Source organism: Garra rufa, chromosome 5 (genome assembly GCF_049309525.1).
Source record: "Garra rufa chromosome 5, GarRuf1.0, whole genome shotgun sequence".
Taxonomy (NCBI): Eukaryota; Metazoa; Chordata; class Actinopteri; order Cypriniformes; family Cyprinidae; genus Garra; species Garra rufa.
The window spans coordinates 54,738,015-54,760,240 of NC_133365.1; the positions used below are offsets into that span (position 1 = coordinate 54,738,015).

General features: G+C 38.5%; 1 protein-coding gene across 1 annotated transcript in view; it reads left to right on the forward strand.

Annotated features, from left to right (window-relative positions):
- The first annotated feature begins 607 nt into the window (after positions 1–607).
- Positions 608–22,226, forward strand: part of LOC141334929 (cytosolic phospholipase A2 gamma-like) — a 29,218-nt gene continuing 7,599 nt past the window's right edge. The window contains exons 1-17 of the mRNA XM_073840154.1: positions 608–632; positions 904–1,047; positions 1,791–1,816; positions 1,970–2,128; positions 2,316–2,458; positions 2,543–2,744; positions 8,547–8,649; positions 8,728–8,868; positions 9,172–9,225; positions 9,318–9,385; positions 9,696–9,807; positions 9,948–10,086; positions 11,560–11,819; positions 12,779–12,904; positions 13,100–13,240; positions 16,087–16,164; positions 16,239–16,393. Coding sequence (XP_073696255.1) covers positions 608–632; positions 904–1,047; positions 1,791–1,816; positions 1,970–2,128; positions 2,316–2,458; positions 2,543–2,744; positions 8,547–8,649; positions 8,728–8,868; positions 9,172–9,225; positions 9,318–9,385; positions 9,696–9,807; positions 9,948–10,086; positions 11,560–11,819; positions 12,779–12,904; positions 13,100–13,240; positions 16,087–16,164; positions 16,239–16,393 — 2,076 coding nt within the window. The remainder of the gene's footprint in view (positions 633–903; positions 1,048–1,790; positions 1,817–1,969; positions 2,129–2,315; positions 2,459–2,542; positions 2,745–8,546; positions 8,650–8,727; positions 8,869–9,171; positions 9,226–9,317; positions 9,386–9,695; positions 9,808–9,947; positions 10,087–11,559; positions 11,820–12,778; positions 12,905–13,099; positions 13,241–16,086; positions 16,165–16,238; positions 16,394–22,226) is intronic.

The following is a 22,226-nucleotide window of genomic DNA, read 5'->3' on the forward strand; positions in this document are numbered from 1 at the left end:
GGACTTTGCTTTGTTGTCTGTCGGTTCCTCTTTAATAATGTGGGTGTCACGGATGAGGAACGTGACATTGCGGTTAGGATGGCCGCAAGGTTTAGTCACAGCTCTCATTTCAGAGTCAAGTCAAATCAGTGCTGATATCCCAGAGTCTTGTCACGACACAGCCAATCGTCCAGAGTCTCATCACGTCCCAGCTGATATCCCAGAGCCTCATCACATCTCAGTTGGTTTCCAGAGTCTTGTCATGTGGCAGCTGATCGTCCAGAGCCACGTCATGCCTCAGCTGCTTGTCCAGAGTCTCTTCTCATCACAGCTGATCATCTAGAATCACATCAAGTCCTGTCTGCTGCACCCAGATCATCAGTAACCTAGTCTTGTATCCAGTGTGAGGGATGCACCACTGGTGTCAGCACGTGTAGCTGGTATCCCCAAACCAGCGCTTTCAAACCCTTCTGTCCCAGAAGTAATACTCATGTCTAAAGCACTTCCTATATGTGGGATTGCTTTCTGGTGTGTTTGAGCTGCGTACACTACCGCTGAAACTCCAGACCAAGTAACATCCCCTGAAGGATAACCAGAAGTGGCGGCTGAGGCTGCAGAACCTGCAGAAATGGCAGCTCCCGCTCCAGATCCTCGTGAGCATCTGAACTGAGATTAGAGACCATTGCTTCATACAGAATCTCTCCAGATCCTTCAAATTCCCAGCTTCACATTGGTGTTTCTTCTCTTTAGTTTCTACAGGGTTCAGGTCAGGGAACTGGGATGGCCATGGAACAAACGTCATTCTGTGCTTAGTGACACATTTTTGTGTTGATTTTGATGTTTGCTTTGGATCGCTGTCCTGATGGAAGATCCAACAACATCCCATATAAGATTTCTAACAGGCTGTCAGGTTTAGATTTTTAGATTGGAAGGATCACCAGAGGTGGCGGCTAAGGCTGCAGAACCTCCTGTCATGGCTATGGAGGCTGTCTGTGAACTCTAAACTCCTGCGTTGTCCCAAACCGGCCACGAAGGCTGAGTGTGAGTCTGTTGATCTAGTTCCTACTAGTGAGTCTAATTTTGAACTGTCAGTCCTGGCAGTTTCAGTCAGTGAATTAGATCCTAACTGTGTGCCCCGGATTTCTCTTATGTTCACCTGTGCATTCCTATTTGTCAATGTTGGAGGAGCTGGCTATTTAGCCTTCCCTGGACCAGGTTGTGCTACTTTCACAGCATGTCATAAATTCCGAGATAACACGTGACATTTTTACACATTTGTTTTTACACATCTTTCTATGTTCTCGGATTCTGAGTCCTATGTAGTGCCTGTTATAAGGTGACATGCTGGACGGACGGGACAAGAAACAATATTACAATAAACACTATATTTTAATATATACTTAGAATAACAAGCAGGAACAGGCAGGGACATCCACACACGAACACATTCAACGATTAAAGACCGACATTGACTCTTCAAACAAAGAGACACAGGTGAAACAGATTACGGTGATGAGGACTAAACCAAATGACTACAGAATGACAGGGGGAGACAATGGAAGAAACCAAATGAACAGACATGAACTGACAGAACTGTGACAGTGCCAAACTGAGCCTAAAACTAAACTAAAATATCCAAACTATAAGTTAACAGTTGTTGGTGTCATAAATCATTCTAATTTGCTAATTTGTTGCGCAGAAAAAATTTCTGATTATTAACAATGTCGGAAATGGTTGTGCTTTGAGAAATATGAGTTCATCAAATGATTTACATGTAGATTTACTTTAATGTCAACTTTTTTGTTTTATAGATGAGTGCATCCAAACCCCAGGGAAGGTAATTTTGCACAGATTCCTATAATAATGGGATAACAACTGTGCTCCATTTCTTACACAATTAACATCTATAAAAACTGGATACTAGAAATTAAAAATTAAAATGAATTGCAGACTAAATTATGTTTAGATTTAGAATATTTATAACTGAGAGGTGAAGTTGAATCACCACTGCTCTATATGTCTATGTCTCTGCTGCAGTGGTAAGGTGAGAATCGGACACTCTCTGAATAAGGAGGAAGAAGAGTATGTAGCCAAAAGGAGAAACACTGTTTTCCAATGCCTGCACAAGTTAAACATATGTTGCAGCCAGGTAAAACATATATATATACTTCATATATCTAACTGGTTATACCGGTATGACTAATTCTGTAACCATGAAATAACTGCATGAAATAATTCTGTGACCAATGAACATCGGATGTCAAACGGAGCATAGTTGTACTCTTGTGAAAAACCATGGCATTAGTCTAATGCTTTAAACGATGTGTGTGTTTCAGGATAAAGTTCCAAACATTGCATTAATAGGTTCTGGAGGAGGACAAAGAGCCATGGTGGGTTTGCTGGCATCACTGGTTGAGCTCGATAAAGCCGGTCTTCTGGGTTGCATGCTTTATCTGAGCGGAGTCTCTGGATCCACCTGGTATGAACCCTGAGAAACAACAAACACAGAGAGATTGAATTGGGCTGAATGTCAAAAATGACAGCAGTATGTTCTTCTCTGAAGGTGCATGGCCTCCTTATACAAAGAACCAGACTGGTCCACCAAACTAGAGACTGTGAAAGACAAAATCATCAAGAGAATCAGTGGACCAAATGTCAGCTGGACAGATGCATTAGCCAAACTGAGCAAATATCACCAAGAAAGAGATCACTTCAGCTTGACTGACGTCTGGGCAGTGATGTATGTCACATCAATTGTGAAAGAGGTTAGTTACTATTCATAACATAACCTTCTATGAATTTTTGAGGGTATAGGTGGCCATGTTCAGTCTTAAAGTGTGTGTTTTTATTTGAGGTCGACTGATTGTGGATTTTATATATATCTTTACTCTCAAGCCACCTTTCTACTGCACAAAACATTGGGACACGACGGTCGCATTTCTCCCTCTAGTGACAGTTGCACAGAACTTTCAAACTGATCATGCAGCAACTGTTACCTCGGCATATTCACTTTCGTAAAATTAATGATTTGAATGAATATAATCACATGAATTGTCACAAAAAAGATCCCCCAAATAAAAAAAACATAGTAGGTGTTATGGTATTATTATAATAGCTGTAAAAATGATAAGTCATTATAAAATAAATATTTCTGTTATAATTATTCTAAAGCATCATTTAACAGAAAAAGTGTTTAAAGAATAATGTTAAAGTGAACAAAATATTGGTAATTCTAACCTTAAGTCCCCCATAGTGAAAATAAAGTTTTTTAATGTGCCTCTAGACAAACCATGTGCCAATCCATTAATCAGCACAATTGCTGAGTATTTTGTCTTGAAAACTATAGTTTCCCAAAGGCTGTCCCAGAAATGTGGTTTGAAACAAAATAAAGCAATTGGATTACAAGCACAAAACCAAAAAGAGCAAAACCGCTAAACATTAACTTATATAATTATCTGCGGCAACCATGTAAAAGTAGCCTAGAGTCAGACTCACCTCTCCTGCACTTCACACGCATATGCTCATGGGCTTAAATTTCAATCACAATATAGGTTTCATTTGAACCTTCAAGGCATGTTAAGAACGTTACAGTATCCACTGTAGCTGACTTCTAGTAAAAGCAAATGTGGCGGAGGGGAATATGCTACTGCATTGTGGGGGATCATAAACTCTTAACCAAGAAAGATTGAGTACCAGGATCTCAGTCCCCCCACCCAATGCTTTAGGTCTCTATATAACAGGTGGTTATATGTTGGTGCCTATTGTGTTGCTGTTTGGTGCTACAGATAAAGGGTACAAGCTTTTGACTGCACAACCCACCATCCCCAAATCTAACAGGATAGGTGAGATGTCGTCACTCCTTAGTAAAAGAAACTCAACTTAATGTATATTTCAATTTACAGTTCCCTCCACTAATATTGGCACCCTTGGTAAATATGAGAAAAGGTGGCTGTGAAAATAAATCTGCATTGTTTATTCTCTAGATCTTTCATTAAAAAAATTCACAATATTCTAACCTTTCATTGAAGTAAAACAATTCTCATTATGAAATAAATGTTTTTCTCTAGTTCCCAAAATTACAGCTTTGAGTGTTCTCTAACAATGTCTAATGAATTTGGAGAGCATCTGAACTGAGATTAGAGACCACTGCTTCATACAGAATCTCTCCAGATCCTTCAAATTCCCAGCTTCACATTGGTGTTTCTTCTCTTTAGTTTCTACAGGGTTCAGGTCAGGGAACCGGGATGGCCATGGCACAAACATCATTCTGTGCTTAGTGACACATTTTTGTGTTGATTTTGATGTTTGTTTTGGATCACTGTCCTGGTGGAAGATCCAACTACATCCCATATAAGATTTCTAACAGGCTGTCAGGTTTACATTTTTTATCCATTGGTATCTGACAGAATCCATGATGCCATGTATCTAAATATGACATCCAGGACCTTCGCCAGAAAAACAGGTCTACAAAATTTAAGACCCAGCAGTATTTTTAACCGTGGGCATTGGTATTTTTTTTTTTTTTTATCTCCGTTTGCACCAAACACATTTGGTGGGTTTGTTGCCAAAAAGCTTATTTTTTAGTTCCATCTGACCATAGAAGCCAGTCCTGTTTGAAGTTCCTGTCGTGTCTGACAAGTGAATATGAGTATGTTTTTGGGTAAGCAAGGAAGATTTTTCTTCTTGAAAAAGAAAACAACATGTGGTGAAGTAGGGGTTGTTTGATCATTTTATTTTAGGCTTACTGACCCCAAGACTCAACTAATCTCTGAAATTCTCAAGCTGTGATGCTTGGATAGTTATTGGCCTTTCAAACTCTCCTCCTTATCGTGCATTAGGCTGATATAGACACACATCCTCTTCTAGGCGGATTTGTAACATCTTTAGTTGATTGGAACTTCTTAATTATTGCCCTGATGGTAGGAATGGGGATTTTCAATGCGTTAGCTCTTTTCTTACAGCCACTTTCTATTTTGTGAAGCTCAACAATTTGTTCTGCACATCAGAACTACACTCTTTAGTTTTACTCCTTGTGATGGATGATTAAGGGAATTTGGCCTTTGTGTTCCTCATATTTATAATCCTGTGGAACAGAAAGTCATGGCTGGACAATTTTATACTCCTAGCCACTAGTGTTGTCAAAAGCCTGGTACTTCGGTGCCAAGTTGGTACTAAAAAAAATAAAATGTTATGGTACCAGGTAGGATGCACCGAATATTCGGCCACCGAAAATTTTTTCCGAAAATGACCCAAAAGTGCACATTTCAAAGCCTTTGCTGCCGTGCTTTGTGTACCAATCTTAAAGCGCCTCCTGCTGGAAGAGAAACATGTAGAGTTGTAAATGTGAACTGATGGATCCACAAGATAATGTGTTATAAAAATGTAAACAATTGAACAATTTAAACAAACGCAGTAAAATATGTTATTTAAGTAATATAATACTTTTATTGATAATAATTGTTTAAATTTATATAATTGATTTATTCTTTGAAACTTTAATATTAATTTATGCAATTGCAATGCTTTGATTTTAGTAAGATTAGTACATAGTCATAGCCATAAATGCAATGGTACTAATAATTGGCATAATTCTTTCGATGTTTCAGTTTTCGGCCTTGGTCTCCTCTTTTTCGGTTTTCGGTTTCGGCCAAGAATTTTCATTTCGGTGCATCCCTAGTACCAGGTTTGGTACCTACTTTCCGCAGTTGCGGTCTCTTCATAAAAGCACCGGCGGTGCTGCTGATGGGGTGGCTCTGAATCCACTTGTTGACAAGGAAGAGCCAGGCATGCTCCAAATATTTGTTACTGTGGCTGAATTAGGCAGACATCATATATAATCAAAAAACTATTTGCAAAGGATGTCTTCTAGGTTCTCTCAAAAGGAGGAAACACATCAAACTTAACATAAAACTTAAAGACCAACTCCAGGATCAAATGAAAGAGTTCAAGTAAGGTAAGTTTCAATTTAATTTTATATTCAGAGCTTCTGTTACAAACATTATTGCATATTTTAATTTGAAATAATCAGATTGAAATTAACATTAATGTTTTTGTAGTTAATCATTAGCATAAGCACGGCTAACACTAATATGCTGGGCCTTAGAATGAATTAACTCTCTTTAACCTTTTATTAGGGTTAAAAAAAGGACGTTATGTATTTACTATTTTTTAATCACAAATGACATGTGTATCCAAAATAATTGTGATAGAGAATGTACAAATGTGTCGTTGACAATGATTATGTCCTTAATATCAGTCTGTCAGAAAACGTTTATTCTTGGCTGAATAATTAGCAGGTTTATAAAGCTTTGTAATATTAAAGGGGTCCTATGATGCTTTATCACATTTTAAACTTTAGCCAGTGTGTGGTGAGTATGTTTGGGTATAAAAAAAACATCTACAAAGTTACAAATCTCAAAGTCCACTCCAAAGGGAGATATTTCGTTTTTAAAAATTCCCTTTTCAAGAACTACAATGAAACGGCTCATTTGGACTACAGCGTTTGTTTTCCGGAGGCTATTATGTAACAACATAAGTCCAGCCTACAGAAATTCAATTTGTTGGCGGGTGGGGGATTCGCCTAACTTTAGCCATGTATTATGGACAGCCACTTTTGGGGTGCTACAGCGAGACACAGGTCGGCTCGTTTAAATGCGAGCTTTAACTAAAGGGTCCAGGAACTGCTTCAGTAGCCATGCTGAAGCCACACCGTTCACGTGTGTTGTACACAGGGTCCAAACACACGCAGATCCACGGCTGCTGTAAACACGAACATTGACTAGTGATCATCCGTGGACGCGGCAAAATTAGCCTAACATTAAGAAGGATAGTTGCCATGTACTGTTTATTGTTAAGTTATATTATCTAACAAATGAAATCTTATTGTAAAGCGTTTTTAATACTGGCGTTTCTATCTGTGATAGACACTTGACCTAATATATGTAATCATACCTAAATTTATTATAAAAGCTGAAGTTTGTTATTTACTGAAAATTATTATTTTTGCTGGTGTCGATGATCTAATGTCACATCTGGTCAGACTTAGCCCACTGCTTTACTTAAGATTATTATATTTTCTTTTTACAGCTGCAGATTAAGGAAGATCAAGAGACACCCCAGCAAAAAGTTACACGTTTTTTAGCAGCAGCAGAAATATGACAAAAAAATTTGGGTGAAGCTTGTTTACATTTTTTTAATGCCTGTAATTTATTTGGGTATTATTTAATTACTAAAATGTTTACAATCCTTGAAATACTGGTGGAAAAACTTGAAACAATATTTTGTGTAAGTGTAAAGAATGACATTTGGTTTTGTACATTTTATTTTTGTTTAACTTTATTAATAAAAAATAGTGTGTGGTTCAATTACTATGTTATTGTGTTTTACTTGGGTAGCGAAATTAGTACCGAGAACCGTGGATTTTCACTGGTATTGGTAACAAATACTGAAATTTTGGTACCATGACAACACTACTAGCCAACCTTGTGCTAAAAAAAATTGTAATATTAATGGGAATATACTTCAGAGATATTTTACTTAGACAAATTTTTAGGGGTGCAAAAGAAAGTATGTGAATCACTTTGCAGGTGAATTCACACAACACAGTTCCACTTATAAGAGATTCCTCTTAAAGGGATGGTTCGGAGTAGATTTGACTTCATTGCTATGCACTCCGAAGCCCATGTAAATACCCCATCCAAAGTTTTTTTTTACCTTAGTCGAACATTTATGGAGATATTAGAGTTTTTCAAATGGCTTGCTACAGCCCTTAAAGGTTCTTGTGACGTATCTCGTAAATTGCACCACTAAACGTGCAAGTAATCTTACCAAACTTACAGTACAGTAGTGTAAATAGGGTATGTACTCACAAAACGCTGCATCGGAAAATTTGTAACTCCACCATGAGTGCTTTAAAAACAACTTTTACGCAATCCCTACTAGTCTCAAAAACTACAAAATGGCGACAAGTCGACGTCACTGCCTGTCATCAATTATTCAATTATTCATTAATTAAATAGGGAGAGTATGGCTGAACCTTGAACATTTTCAGGAAGGCTATTCCAGAGTTTGGGAGCCAAATGCTAAAAAACACTCCCTCCGTGGACTTTGCTGTCCTTGGTACTATCAAATGTCCAGAGTTTTGTGACCTTAGGGAGTGTGATGGATTGTGGCATGGTAGGAGACTAGTTATGTACACAAGAGCTAAACCATTAAGGGCCTACTAGGTAAGAAGTAATATTTTGTAACTGATGCAGAACCTAATAGGTGCACAGTCTGTAAAATTGGAGTAAGTGCCACTTCTCTTAATGAAGTCTCTGGCAAAAACTTCTAAAGAACATCAAATATTCTATTGTAAACTCAAACTTTAACACGTTTCTAAATAGAGTTTTATTTTTGATGGTATCAGTGGTTGTTTCCAGTACCTTTTCAGTTTTACATATAGAGCTTGACTTTAGGTCATAATGAGAACTGAAAACATGTTGAGTAAATGTCACTTAAACCTTTTTAGTGATTACCCTAGAAGTCTCCACTACAACATGATGCTTTGAAATTTTTTTTTTCTTCAGATTGATGAACACACACTTACAGATCAGTGGAAACAGCACAGTAAAGACCCGTATCCCATCTACACAGTGACTGACAAGAATTGCAAACTGCATGAGGAAGGAGGTCTGTGTTTTGTCTGAAAGAGACAGAGAGTTATTGTGTTTGTGTCCACTGTTATATGGTGGTGTTTTCTGTCTGCAGACCCCTGGTTTGAGATCAGTCCACATGAAGCAGGTTATTCCCTCACTGGAGCGTTTGTGGACACCTGTAACTTTGGCAGCCAGTTTAACAAAGGCTTTAAGGAAAAGCATCAGAATGAATTTGACATGTTGTACCTACAAGGTAACAAATTCTGTTGCAGGACTGCCTACAGTTTTTTATTTTGTAATACCAACTTGCAATGTATACTTTATACCATGAACTCACCTAGAATTAATTACTCACTATTCTCACTATACTATTCACTAATCTCTGTTACATCTGTAGTAATAGCTAAATTTCAAGTAAAAACTGAAATACAAAGGTTGCAGACTCCTTCTGAGTACAGATACATCCCTGCCATTAGCTGTTTTTATGAAACTGACAGACAAAATTACTTTCATTTATTTGAAATGTTGCGTTTGTTTCATCTTGTGTTTTCTGCAGCTATGTGTGGCAGTGCTCTTGCTGATAAAGAGGTGGTCTGTGAACAAATCAGAGGTACAACTTGAATTGTGAAGCTTGAGAATTTGAAAGTCAGTCAACGATGCTACTTTAAAGTAATTTGGTTTTCATTTGATTTTGTTTTTCAGATTATTTACTTAAAACAGTAAAACCGGGAGTTATGATGTACGAGCTATTTAGGACAGGCGCAGAATTGGTGTTTAAGAAAGGTATAGAATTCTATTACTTTAATTTACTGAATGTACTGTATTCTAATATTTGTTGATCTATTATTTGTGGCCAAGCAAATGTTTCAGCTACAGCTGACAAAGTGGCATACTCTAAAGTGATCTTTCAAAAAGGTCTCTTCATCTCTTATCTGTTATACAAACTGCAAATAACCCCAAAACAAATCTGTATCACCTGCTAAAAATGTGTCACCAGTCCTGATGTAATATTGTTTGTATGATTGCTTCTGGATATGGGGAAAATCTTGGTTATGTATGGTAACCCTTGTTCCCTGATAGAGGGAACGGAGACGTTGTGCCAAGAAGCGTCTCAAGCTCACTCAGAGGCAGTCCAGAGTTGTGCTAGGAGGACACAATGTCTCTGTTCCCTCCATCAGGGAACGAGGGTTACGTAACCAAGACGTTTCCTCTTTGTCGTTCACTTCGACAACTCACAGACTGCATCACAAGTGTACAGGAATGCAAATATTAACAGGTTCACATGTTAGATAAATGCATCTCACCTCTCCATGACCTTCCATTGCCCAAAAGCTTTCAGCTGGCCTTACCTCACCCTTCGGCTGAGAATCTTGGAAAACACTGAAGCAGTGACTGTTCCCCCAGTGACTGAGGCGGGGGCGGGGGGGGGTTGGGGGGGCGGGCACTATGGAGATCACACCCTACAGATGAGGTAACGTGTGAATAACACCTAAGGACTCACTGAGGGAGTGCCACAAAGAGAGGATTCTGAGGTGGGCTCCACGTCAGGAGCCTGTCTCAAGGGAAACACCACATCTGAATATAGGTGGGGATATACACATGAGGCCACCTTTGGGAGCCACTACATGTGGAGCACCAAAATAGTACAAGAGGTAATTTACCTTGTACTGGATTCTGATAGCAAGTTCCTCCGTTGAACTTAGCTATATGCAATGGAAATGGCCTTCTGCTGGAAACAGACAAAGAGCTGGTCAGAGTATGTTCCATGTAGATGTGCAGGGCACAGACTGGGCATAACATGGACAGTTTCGGGTCCCCTTCTTGGGAAGGGATAGCTTGCAAGTTGACCACCTGATCTCTGAAAGGAGTGGTGGGTACCTTGGGCATGTATCCAGGCTGGGGTCTCATGACAACGTGAGAGTCTGCCGGCATGAATTGTTAATGGAGAGGGCTTGGAGGTCTCCCACTCATTTAACCAACTTGAGTGCAGTCAGGATGGCCGTCTTAATAGAGAGAACGCTGGGGTCAACTGACTGAAGGGGCTCAAACGGATCTTGCTGTAAGGCCTGACAATTAAGGCAGTAAAATATATGTATATGTTAAGTAATATAATATTTGATTGATAATAATTGTTTAAATTATTATCAATCAAGATACATCAAGATACATCACAAAATGCCAACCCACCTGGGGAATTCCCCTAAAAACCTTGCTGAACTCCCATGACGGAGGAGGAGCCAGTATAGCAGTATAGCAACACTTTGCGCATTTCCACTCATTCAAGCACGGCTGCCATTTTCAAGTACTGCCTGCAACTGAGACTCGGCCCACAAAGTGTCAACCTCATATGGCTCATGCCCACGATGCTGCAGTCAACCTTCCTTCCTTCTTAGGGGCTCTGAACAGGAAATCAAGCCGTACTAAGACAAACTTTCAAACCTGTCCGGAAGCCAGATCGGGAGACTGGAGACGTGAGGAACGAGCAATCTGCGGGGTTTCACCAAGCAAAACTAAACTTGTTTACTTTGCTTGCCATCAATGAACATCACTGCAGTCTCATACACTGAAGTAGGAGAACCAGAACGGGTAGTCGAGGTGAGCTGGGGCTTCTTCGAAAAGAATGCGACTCATGAGTTGAGCATACCCTTAGTCATATCCTCACAAGCAGAACATGAATCAACGAATGCTGCTTCAGCGCAAGATTAGCCCAACGCTGAATACAACGATCATGCTGATCATTAGGGGAGAGGTAAGAATTGCAACCAGAAGGACATGGAAGGAAAGGCATTTTGCAAACACACAATCCATCCATGTCAGCTCTATTAGAGAAATTGCTCTTTTAGGAGGAAATTTGCTCTTCATAGGTCGCCTTCGAAGCACCCAGGGTTACTCTCACAACATATGGCTGTGTTTGAGAGGTAGAACCCGCTATTTTGTGCCATAGATCCAATGACGAAGAGGTGAGTGGTGCTACTTCTCACAGAGAGACGCTGTATTCGGCCCCAAAGATCAGAACGATTGAGCAGATGCCACGCTGGCCTATTCTTACCCGAATGTGGCCAGCTATGCAAATTATGCACACCCAATTTCATTGGCATTTTCTTAAGAAATCAGAGGTATTGGGTTCCCAACAGCGGCCCCTAATGTCGGACATTAGACACAACTTCGAAGTGAATGACAGAGAGGGAACATCTGCTATTCACTGTAAAAATAAATTTGCACTGCAGCAACACCTGGAGCCATTCTGCACAAGAAATTACAATGAATTTTGACAATTTCTTTGAAAAGAAATTAACTTGATTTTTTAATACATTAACCCAGTTCATGGAAGCATAAAATTAATGCAATACATGTTGCATAGTGTAAATCAGGTGGCTCAAATCTCCTTCATTCTGTGTGTTATTATTTTTTCCCCTAACAACGAAGTTACAATTCAGTGTATATAAAGGAATTCATGTAAAGTAATAATAATAATTTATTATGCAGTAATAGTACATCATACAAAAGATTAACATTAACTATCTGCTCCAGTAGCGCAGAGGATAAATCACCTTTCATTCTTTTTGATGCGACCGAAGCGAGTTCGAATCCCCCTTCAGACAAACTTTTTTTCCCTTTTCAATCTCATATCATCAGAAAGGCATTTATTTTCAGTAAAAATGAAGGACATAATTGAAAAGTTGAAAATAAAGTATTGCTTAGGGTTAGGGAGGGCTTATTGTCCCAATAAGGCAGTACCATTTTATAAATTGAATTAAAACAATAATTTACACTAATCACTGCATACTGTTTTAAGTATTTAAGTTAAGTTGTCCAGATATAGCCTCTATCACTATTTACACTCAAAATCCACACAGAAATCCGAAATCATTCCAGTTTCCTTACATAATGCACTAGATCAGGCACAATTTATTTTGGTGAAATACATATGATCTTCGGATACCAAATAAAATATTTTAAGATTACACATTTTAAATAGTAGATTAAGTAGTAATTTTGTGCCCCTCATGGTTGAAAACAGCTTTGCAGATTACACAGACTACTTATTTGGCAGCATTACTAAACTTTAAAAGGGCCATTACATTTAAATTATTCTTGTGCACAAGCATATTCTGTCAAGACAATTTGCAGTGTGTTCATGTTCAGTGTGTTTTCTTTAAAAGATATACAGTACCTACACGTAGAAAAGATTTTCCAGCTGGTTGTGGATCTTGTGGACATGAAACTCGCTGAGATCAAAGGAACTGATCCTTCTGCTTATGCTGAATCCATCAAAAAAACACTGACTGGTAAACTTTTCCCAAGTGTGCTAAAAGTAAAACAACTGAAAATGAAATCATGAAACTGCAAAAATGTGCCATAGTGTCATTCAAACCAGTTATTTTTATTATTATTTTTTTACTAATTGTAAATAATGATTGTAGATGCACAAACTAAAATAGCAAAAAAATTATAACAAACCTATGTGTCCCCCTCTCTTACAGACATCCTTGGAAGACAAAATCAGCAGTGGCTTGTAGCATCAAAACTTCAATTTGATAAAGCTATGAATAATGTTACTCAGATTACCAAGGAAGTATGCAACATTATCCATTCAGAGGAGAAGCTCAAGTTCTGGATAACTGGTAGGTTAAACTGTGTGTAATATCAATTCATTCATCTGTTCTCCACACTGATTGTCCCATTCTGTTACCATACACACTACAGTCACTGGGAGGCACTGGCCAAGTAGTTATCTGTTGAGCTTGTTCCCCCTTACTTCCCTGTTGATTTTAAACATAGATTGATACTGCAATAGTAAAAATATTACTGAAAACATATTCTCAAGTAAAAGCACCATTCTCTTTAAAAAATTATACTGTGAGTAGAGTAAAAGGTACTTGCCCAAAAAACTACTTAAAGAATGGAAAACTGTATTTACCTTGGCATAGTTGAATAATAAAAGTTCAGTTCATGGACATGGCATACCATGAGTCTCATACACCACCATTTACTCCTCCTTGTATAAATCTGGTGTTTGCAAAAGACCACTGACAAATAGGCTAACTCTAACATAATAGTGACTATTATGTAAGAGTCGCATTCATTAAAAGTTACACCCACAATATTTGCATCACCCAATCATCAGACATTCTGCAGGTAGACTATTGTGAAAAAAAAAAAAAATTATATATATATATATATATATACACATATATATATACATATACATATATACATACAGGTCATTCTCAAAAAATTAGCATATTGTGATAAAGTTCATTATTTTCTGTAATGTACTGTTAAACATTAGACTTTCGTATATTTTAGATTCATTACTTCACAACTGAAGTAGTTCAAGCCTTTTATTGTTTATAATTTTGATAATTTTGGCATACAGCTCATGAAAATCCAAAATTCCTATCTCCAAACATTAGCATATCATGAAAAGGTTCTCTAAAAGAGCTATTAACCTAATCATGAATCAACTAATTAACTCTTAACACCTGCAAAAGATTCCTGAGGCTTTTAAAAACTCCCAGCCTGGTTCATTACTCAAAACCGCAGTCATGGGTAAGACTGCCGACCTGACTGCTGTCCAGAAGGCCATCATTGACACCCTCAAGCAAGAGGGTAAGACACAGAAAGACATTTCTGAACGAATAGGCTGTTCCCAGAGTGCTGTATCAAGGCACCTCAGTGGGAAGTCTGTGGGAAGGAAAAAGTGTGGCAGAAAACACTGCACAACCAGAAGAGGTGACCGGACCCTCAGGAAGATTGTGGAGAAGGACCGATTCCAGACCTTGGGGGACCTGCGGAAGCAGTGGACTGAGTCTGGAGTAGAAACATCCGTAGAAACAGAAGCGGCTGTTTCTGAATGAGATGCAAAAAGTTTCCGAATGACATGCAAATTTTGCATGTCATTCAGAAATCAAAGTGCCAGAGTCTGGAGAAAGACTGGGGAGAGGGAAATGCCAAAATGCCTGAAGTCCAGTGTCAAGTACCCACAGTCAGTGATGGTCTGGGGTGCCATGTCAGCTGCTGGTGTTGGTCCACTGTGTTTTATCAAGGGCAGGGTCAATGCAGCTAGCTATCAGGAGATTTTGGAGCACTTCATGCTTCCATCTGCTGAAAAGCTTTATGGAGATGAAGATTTAATTTTTCAGCACGACCTGGCACCTGCTCACAGTGCCAAAACCACTGGTAAATGGTTTACTGACCATGGTATTACTGTGCTCAATTGGCCTGCCAACTCTCCTGACCTGAACCCCATAGAGAATCTGTGGGATATTGTGAAGAGAAAGTTGAGAGACGCAAGAGCCAACACTCTGGATGAGTTTAAGGCCGCTATCGAAGCATCCTGGGCCTCCATAACACCTCAGCAGTGCCACAGGCTGATTGCCTCCATGCCACGCCGCATTGAAGCAGTCATTTCTACAAAATTGCATAACTGAACATAATTATTTGATGGTTGGCTTTTTTTGTATTAAAAACACTTTTCTTTTATTGGTCGGATGAAATATGCTAATTTTTTGAGATTAAAATTATTATCATGAGCTGTATGCCAAAATCATCAATATTAAAACAATAAAAGGCTTGAATTACTTCAGTTGTGAAGTAATGAATCTAAAATATATGAAAGTCTAATGTTTATCAGTACATTACAGAAAATAATGAACTTTATCACAATTTGCAAATTTTTTGAGAATGACCTGTATGTTTATGTATATATATGTTCCAGGTTGTGCAGGTTGAGATGTTAAGTGCAGGGATGGTTGGTATCTGTAACTTACTCAGAAAGGCAAGAAAAACAAAATGCAATCTACTAAAATAAGGCAAGCCACTGACATGGTTAGTTTAATGCTAGCGGTAGCCTGTTTTAAAAAGCAGTACATAAGATTTCAATAAAATAGGTGGTAATTACTGCTGCTGCAGTATAGCATTACACAGAGCACATGCCATCACAAAATGAAAGTAAAATGATTGCATTCAAAACGGCAGCTTCAATAAATTATTAATAGTGGCTCAAGCTTTGTGACAAATCCTAGGGTTGTAAATGGGCTTGTAAAACCTTTTCTGATTTCTCTCCAAAACGGAGGCAAAAAATCTAAACAAAAAAAAAATATTAATAAAGCCAGTGGGTTCTGTTTAAAGTAGTCCTGTTAATCCCTAAAAATTCAACACCAGAATTTTTACTCTTTACTCTCAAAGTCCTTAACACTTGGATTTAAACAAGGGACATTTTGAAGTGTACCATTTATTTATCCATGACAAGCCTCAAGCAGCACAAAAAAACACTCTTTTGTCTTTTTTGACCACTGCCTTTATCCCTGTTATACCCTAAACTTACTGTTAAAATTAACAAAGAACCATGTGGTCAAAATCCTGTTCAGCCAAAATAGTTATTGACAAGACCCTAAGAAACCATTTACTGAGCCGAAGAACTGAATAACTTTAGAAAATTATTTTTTTTACTGTATTTGTTTCACAGATATATTGCTGCATTCTATAATCTGCCTTAATGAGTGGATCTGGGGCACGAAATATAATTTCCTCCACAACATGACAGGTGAGAACAGTCCCATTTGTTAACTGGAGTTCATTGTGAATAATAAACAGACTCATTTCACACTGATTTCTTAGCTGATGCAATACCCGCGACTCTTCTGGAAAGTAAAATGAGAGACTATGAAGATGCAGGACTGTTGCTGAACTCACCCTACTTCTCAGTGCTGAGAAAAGAAAGAAACATTGACCTCATCATTTCTCTGGATTTCAGCGAAGGCGATCCTTTCATGGTATTATATGCAGTACTTATGTAATTCTATATAATGCATACACACGCTCATAAAAGTTCATTTAAAGGAATGCATCCCCTAGAAATGTAGGTTTCAACACAATTTACTCACACTCAGGTTTTTTTGTAGAACCTCATTTCATTCATTAATAGCATAACTGTCACAGTTTGTGAGCATGAAGGGCAGTGCACCACACAGGAATAGCCAAAAACAGTCTTTTAATATAATCCACAACGGAAATCTAGAAGCAAGGAGTAACACCACACATAGCAACAACCATTAGCAGACAAAGCAAATGGGGAGAACACAGGACTATAAATACTAAAAGGGTAATTAGGGAGAACAGGTGTGAAGTAATTAAATCAAAAACGATTTAAACAAATGAGGTACTGAATAAAGAGACATGAACACAACCAAATATGGGCAAACAGGAACCAACTCAGCAGAACATACATGTGACAGTAACACAGACAGATTGCATATGCTGGTATCATCTGAACACATAAAAACAAAAGAAATCCATTGAAACGTGTATTATTTCAAATACATATTAAAATATGTATTTTGTATTACAAAATCCTTAGAAAAAAATCGAATATAGTTTTAATTACATAAATAAATACAGTATTAGTACTTTTGTACTTTCAAAATACATAAAATATTGAGTGCCAGTCCACCTCTTTATCAGGGTACTGATTTTGTGCATCAACTAGATCCGAAATGACCTTTCTTTTCTCCCCAAACCCAAAATTTCAGGTTTTCTGTGGGGTTTTAAAAAGTCTTCAATTTTGTTGCATCACATTTAAGGCCATTATCCCCTGTTTTCACAGACAAGGCTTAAGCCTAGTCCTAGACTAAAATGTAAATCTGAGTTGTTTCAACTGAAAGAAACTTGCACTGACTGATCTTAAAATGTATCAGTGGCAGTGCCTTTGTTTTGTCTCAAGACAGACACCAGTAATGTTTTTTTTTTTCGAAGCACGTTTATAAAAATGACTCGTAATGCTCTAATTGAACTATTGCCTAATCCTGGTTTAGTCTAAGCCCTGTCTGTGAAACCGGGCCTAAAAGTCTTAAGTTTTTTATAGATACTGACATCGTTTATAATAAAAATCAATGGTTAAAATGCAAGATTTCTCTCTAAGTTGAAAATAATATACTGAAAAATAATAACTTTTTAAATAATAACTTTAAGTTTTTAAAAATGGGCATGGGCAGCACGCCATCATAATGTACAGCACCAAAATCGCAAAAACAAATCAAAATAATAATAATAATAATAATAATAATAATAAATCACTTAAATTATTTTTAACTCTATAAAAAACTAGTTTATATTTCTCCTCTCTCAAATCAATCGCCAGTGTCTACCTCTCAAATATGCATATCTTAATTTGATGTTGCGTTAAAACGTTGAACTGTATAATGTATTTTGTTCTGTAGATGAAAGTTTTCGAGTTAGTAAACTGCCCGCGGCGCCTGCAGGATCACTTGATTTTTCTTTCCATTATAAATGTGAATACAGCTTACAATACTCGTTCAAGAATTAGGCATTGTTCAAAACTAGGCTATTTTACATATTTCTTTTATTTGTGTACAATCACAATAAAAAAAACAGATGTTTTCTCTGTGCACAAGCTCTGCGCGTGATGTAGGGATGGCTCGATACCACAATTTTGAATTTGGTCGCTACTAGGATCTAATACCTTAGTATCGATACTAAATCGATACCATAGGTAAAAAAAAAAAAGGAAACAAATATAGGTGAATTAAACACAGTTTTTTTAACTCCATCAAGGAGGTCACATACTTCTGATAGAAAGTTAAAACCATTCCTGTTCTCCAGTGACAATTAAAACAACCAAGCGTCGAACATCCCTATGAAGAATCGTAGCTGTGATCTTGTCATGAAATTTTTTAGTCGGTTTGACATCTTTACCTTCTTTTGCTTGATTTGGTCTCACAATGGAAGCAGGATAACTGTGGAATACTCTAACCTTTGCATCCCTTACTGTACCTTTCTTGTCTGCATTTACACTGACAACTCTGGCCAACTTGTACTGACCTCGTAAAGCATTCTGGTCAGCTAACCATACTACATCTCCCACGGCAACATTCAGTCCGTTAGTGTGCCACTTGCTTCTTACGAACAAGCTAGGACCTGCCAGCTGACACCATCTTCTCCAGAACCTGTTGACTTCATCCTGGATGATTTATAGTCTTTTGTAGGGATAGCTATCAAACTCAAAACTCCCTTGATCCCCACTCTTCCCAGTACGTCCCAAAAGAGAGTTTGGACTTACATATTCCACACAGTCCTCTCGACTTTGTGTCCTGGCATCAATTGGTCTTTCATTTACCAGATTAGCTGCAGTATAACGAAAGGTTTGTAACTCTCCCCAAGACAGATTATCATTAACCCCCAAATTCTGAAGGGCTCGCTTCACCAGACTGACTACTGCTTCTGCTGCTCCATTTCTATGAGGAGAATCTGCAGGATGAATCTTCCAAGAACACTCTGGGCCGTGTTTGGCTGCCTCCACTTCTACTTTTACTCTGTCTTGTCGTTCTAGGAATCTGTGAAGATCTTCAAAAACAGTCCTGGCTCCTATGAAATTTCATCCTGCATCTGACCACAACTTACTTGGATGTCCCCTTAAAGCTGTAAATCTCTGATATGCCAGCAAAAATCCTTCTGTTGATTGATCACTGGCAATATCTATATGAACAGCTCTGGAGGCCATACAACAAAACACGATTCCCCAAACTTTGAGTCCAGCCCTCTTCTTTACCTCATATTTAACCACATAAGGTCCAAATAAATCCAGAGTTGTTAACTCAAATGGTGCAGCTGGCTCTGTCCGCTCTACTGGAAGGTCTCCCATAATTTGTTGGCATTGTTTCGCTTGTGCCTTTCTACAAGTTACACAGCCATCTGCAATCTTCATAGCCAACATGCGGCCTTTTACTACCCAAGCTTTTCTTCCCATTTTCAACAAAGTTCCAGACATTCCTTCATGATTTACTTGATGGGCTTCCTGACCCAACAGCGTGGACACATGTGCATTATAAGGCAAGACTGGAACAGCCGTTTTGTCCTCATTGAAAACTTCAATTCTACCTCCACAAACCAACAGTCCAGAATCATCCTTATACACTGCCAATCTACTGAGGGTGGTGTCAGGAAAGACCACACTCTCTTGGGCTGTTAGGAAAAGATCTTCAAGAGCATAATTTTGTTCTCTTACTGTCAAGACAGCTTCCTTGAATCTTCTTTGCACAGATTTTACCTCCCACTTTGATGAACTCAAGGTCTTTAGTTTCATCTCCAGCCACTTCTTGACAGCTCGACATAGCCAAGCAGTAACCCTGACCAGTCTGGACAAATTGCTAAATTTCTCAACATCAAGTAACTTACTTGTTACTAAACCATTAAACATCCCTTCTGAAGGAACATCCAGCTGCCTTTCCTTTCCATTCACAGAGATGCTGGAATCCGCAGTTTTTTTCACCATCCTCCTGAGCTGTCAAATTGTGTTTCTCCTGTAAGTCTGAATATAATCTTTTCTTAACCTGATTTCTGGTTAGAACTGCAGAAAAAGATTTTCTCTGGAGCAGTTGCAACTTCCGCAGCTGACTTTAATGGCCAATTCCCTACTGGCCATTTCAGGAACACTGAAAACACTCTGCCATGCAGATTCTTCACTTAGGTCTTCTGGCCTAGCTCCTCTTGTGTTATCCTCACAACTGGTGTAATCGACATAGTTTGAAAACCTGCATCTTGATTTGTCGGACTTAACATTTGGGAACCTCTTTCAACATTACGTGCAGTGATAAACTCACAGTTTCTTGAAACAAGTTGATTATTCTGTACCTTTAACTGCTTCAAAGCTTTCCATTAATGTATGGGATAATATTTGGTTGAAATACAATTATTTGAAAATCTAGAATCTGAGGGTGCCAACAAAATCAAAATATTGTGAAAATCGCCTTTAAAGTTGTCCAAATGAACTCTTTAGCAATGCATATTACTAATCAAAAATTCTGAGAACAACTTTAAAACTAACTTGAGTTAATTGTATTCAAACTTAAAATTAAATATACTCATACTATCTAATGGACTTGTATCTTTTACTAAACAGTGATGAATAAATATTTCTTCCTTTGGTTAAACAACTACAACCTCACTCACCTGGTCACCGATATGACTCTTGACTTCAGGCTCTTCCTCAGCCTCTTGATCTACACACACACACACACACAAAAAAACTCAGATAAAGACTCCTCATTAGTTTACTTTGATTATGCACGTGTGATCACGCAAGCAGTAAATGCATTTGGGTATGTCCAAGACAATTCATCTGTGTCATACTCTGTCAACAATGTATCGGTCACTTCAAGTGAAGGTACCACCTTTCCTCCGGCCAGGTCATTACCTAGAATAAAGGATATGCCTTTCACTGGTAAGACTGGACGTACTCCTGCCTCCATGAAACCAGACACCAAGTATGTTTGCAGGTGAATGCGGTGAACAGGTAACCTCATGATCTCCATACCAAAGCTCTGGACCAGTCTACTAGATCCAACTGATGTATGATCTGAAAAAGGCAAAACATCAGAACACACAAACGACTGGGCTGCGCCAGTGTCCCTTAACACCTGCACTTCTACCTGATCTTCTTCCTTCCCTGATAGTGACACATAACCTTTGAAAAGGAATGGTACATATACGCTGTCTACTTTATCTCTTGTCTGTTCAACATGCACACTTTGACTCACAGTATTCACATATCCAACCTCTTTCACTTGAGATTGCTGCTTTCGCTTTAAAGACAAACACTCTGCAATAACGTGTGCTTTCTTATGACAGTAAAAGCAGTCTCGCATTTCTTTAGGCTTCTCAACACTCACTTTAGACTGCTGAATCTTCATTGGTGATTTTACATAACTCTACTCCACAATTACTGGCTGAAAAACGTTTCTATGTGTAAGCACAAATTCGTCTGGTAATACTTCTGCCTGAGATACGGTCGCTACCTTTTGTTCATTTAAATACAGAACCATTCTTTCTGGAAGACACTGTTTAAGTTCTCTCAGTGAAGCAAAATCTTCTACTTTACTAGAACCGCACTATCAAACAGAATGCCCTTGTCTCGGCGAATTCAACATAGGTTTGAGCAGCGTTTTTTTTTTTTACGAGAACAGAATAGCTGCCTATAGGCCTCTGGGACTAATTCATAAGCTTTAAGTACTGCTAACTTAACCACATCATACTTAAGGCTGTCTTCTAAAGACAAGGTTGAATAAACCTCCAAAGCTTTACCAGCTAGTTCACACTGCAATAGCAATGACCATACCTCATTCAAAGAAGTTGTGATCTTTTCAAAAGCGTTAAAATAACTATCCACATCCGATTTGCGAAAATTAGGCACTAAAGCAATGTGCTTACCCACATCAAAAGTGGTTGAATTCGAATTAGCCGAATTATTACTTACCGGACAAAAGTTTTGCTAAACAGAGGAACCCGCTGCAACCTTCGCCGCCTCGATGTCCAACTGTTTAAGCTTAACTTCCTTATCGGCCTCAATTTCGAGCTTGCAGATCTAACTCTGCCTGGTGGGCCTGTGTTCTCTCCTGAGCCTCTGCACGGAGCCGTGCGATTCGCACTTTCAATTGCGTCTCCCCTCTCGACTTGGGAGTGCCAAGGGAAAAAGGTTCGAAAGGTGAAAGAGTTGCCCCAGCTTTGGCCTCAGCCTCGGTTGCGACTAACTCACCTTCCCTTTCACCTGTTTCCACAACATCCTGCCCCCCATCCATAGGCGCCACCCCTCTG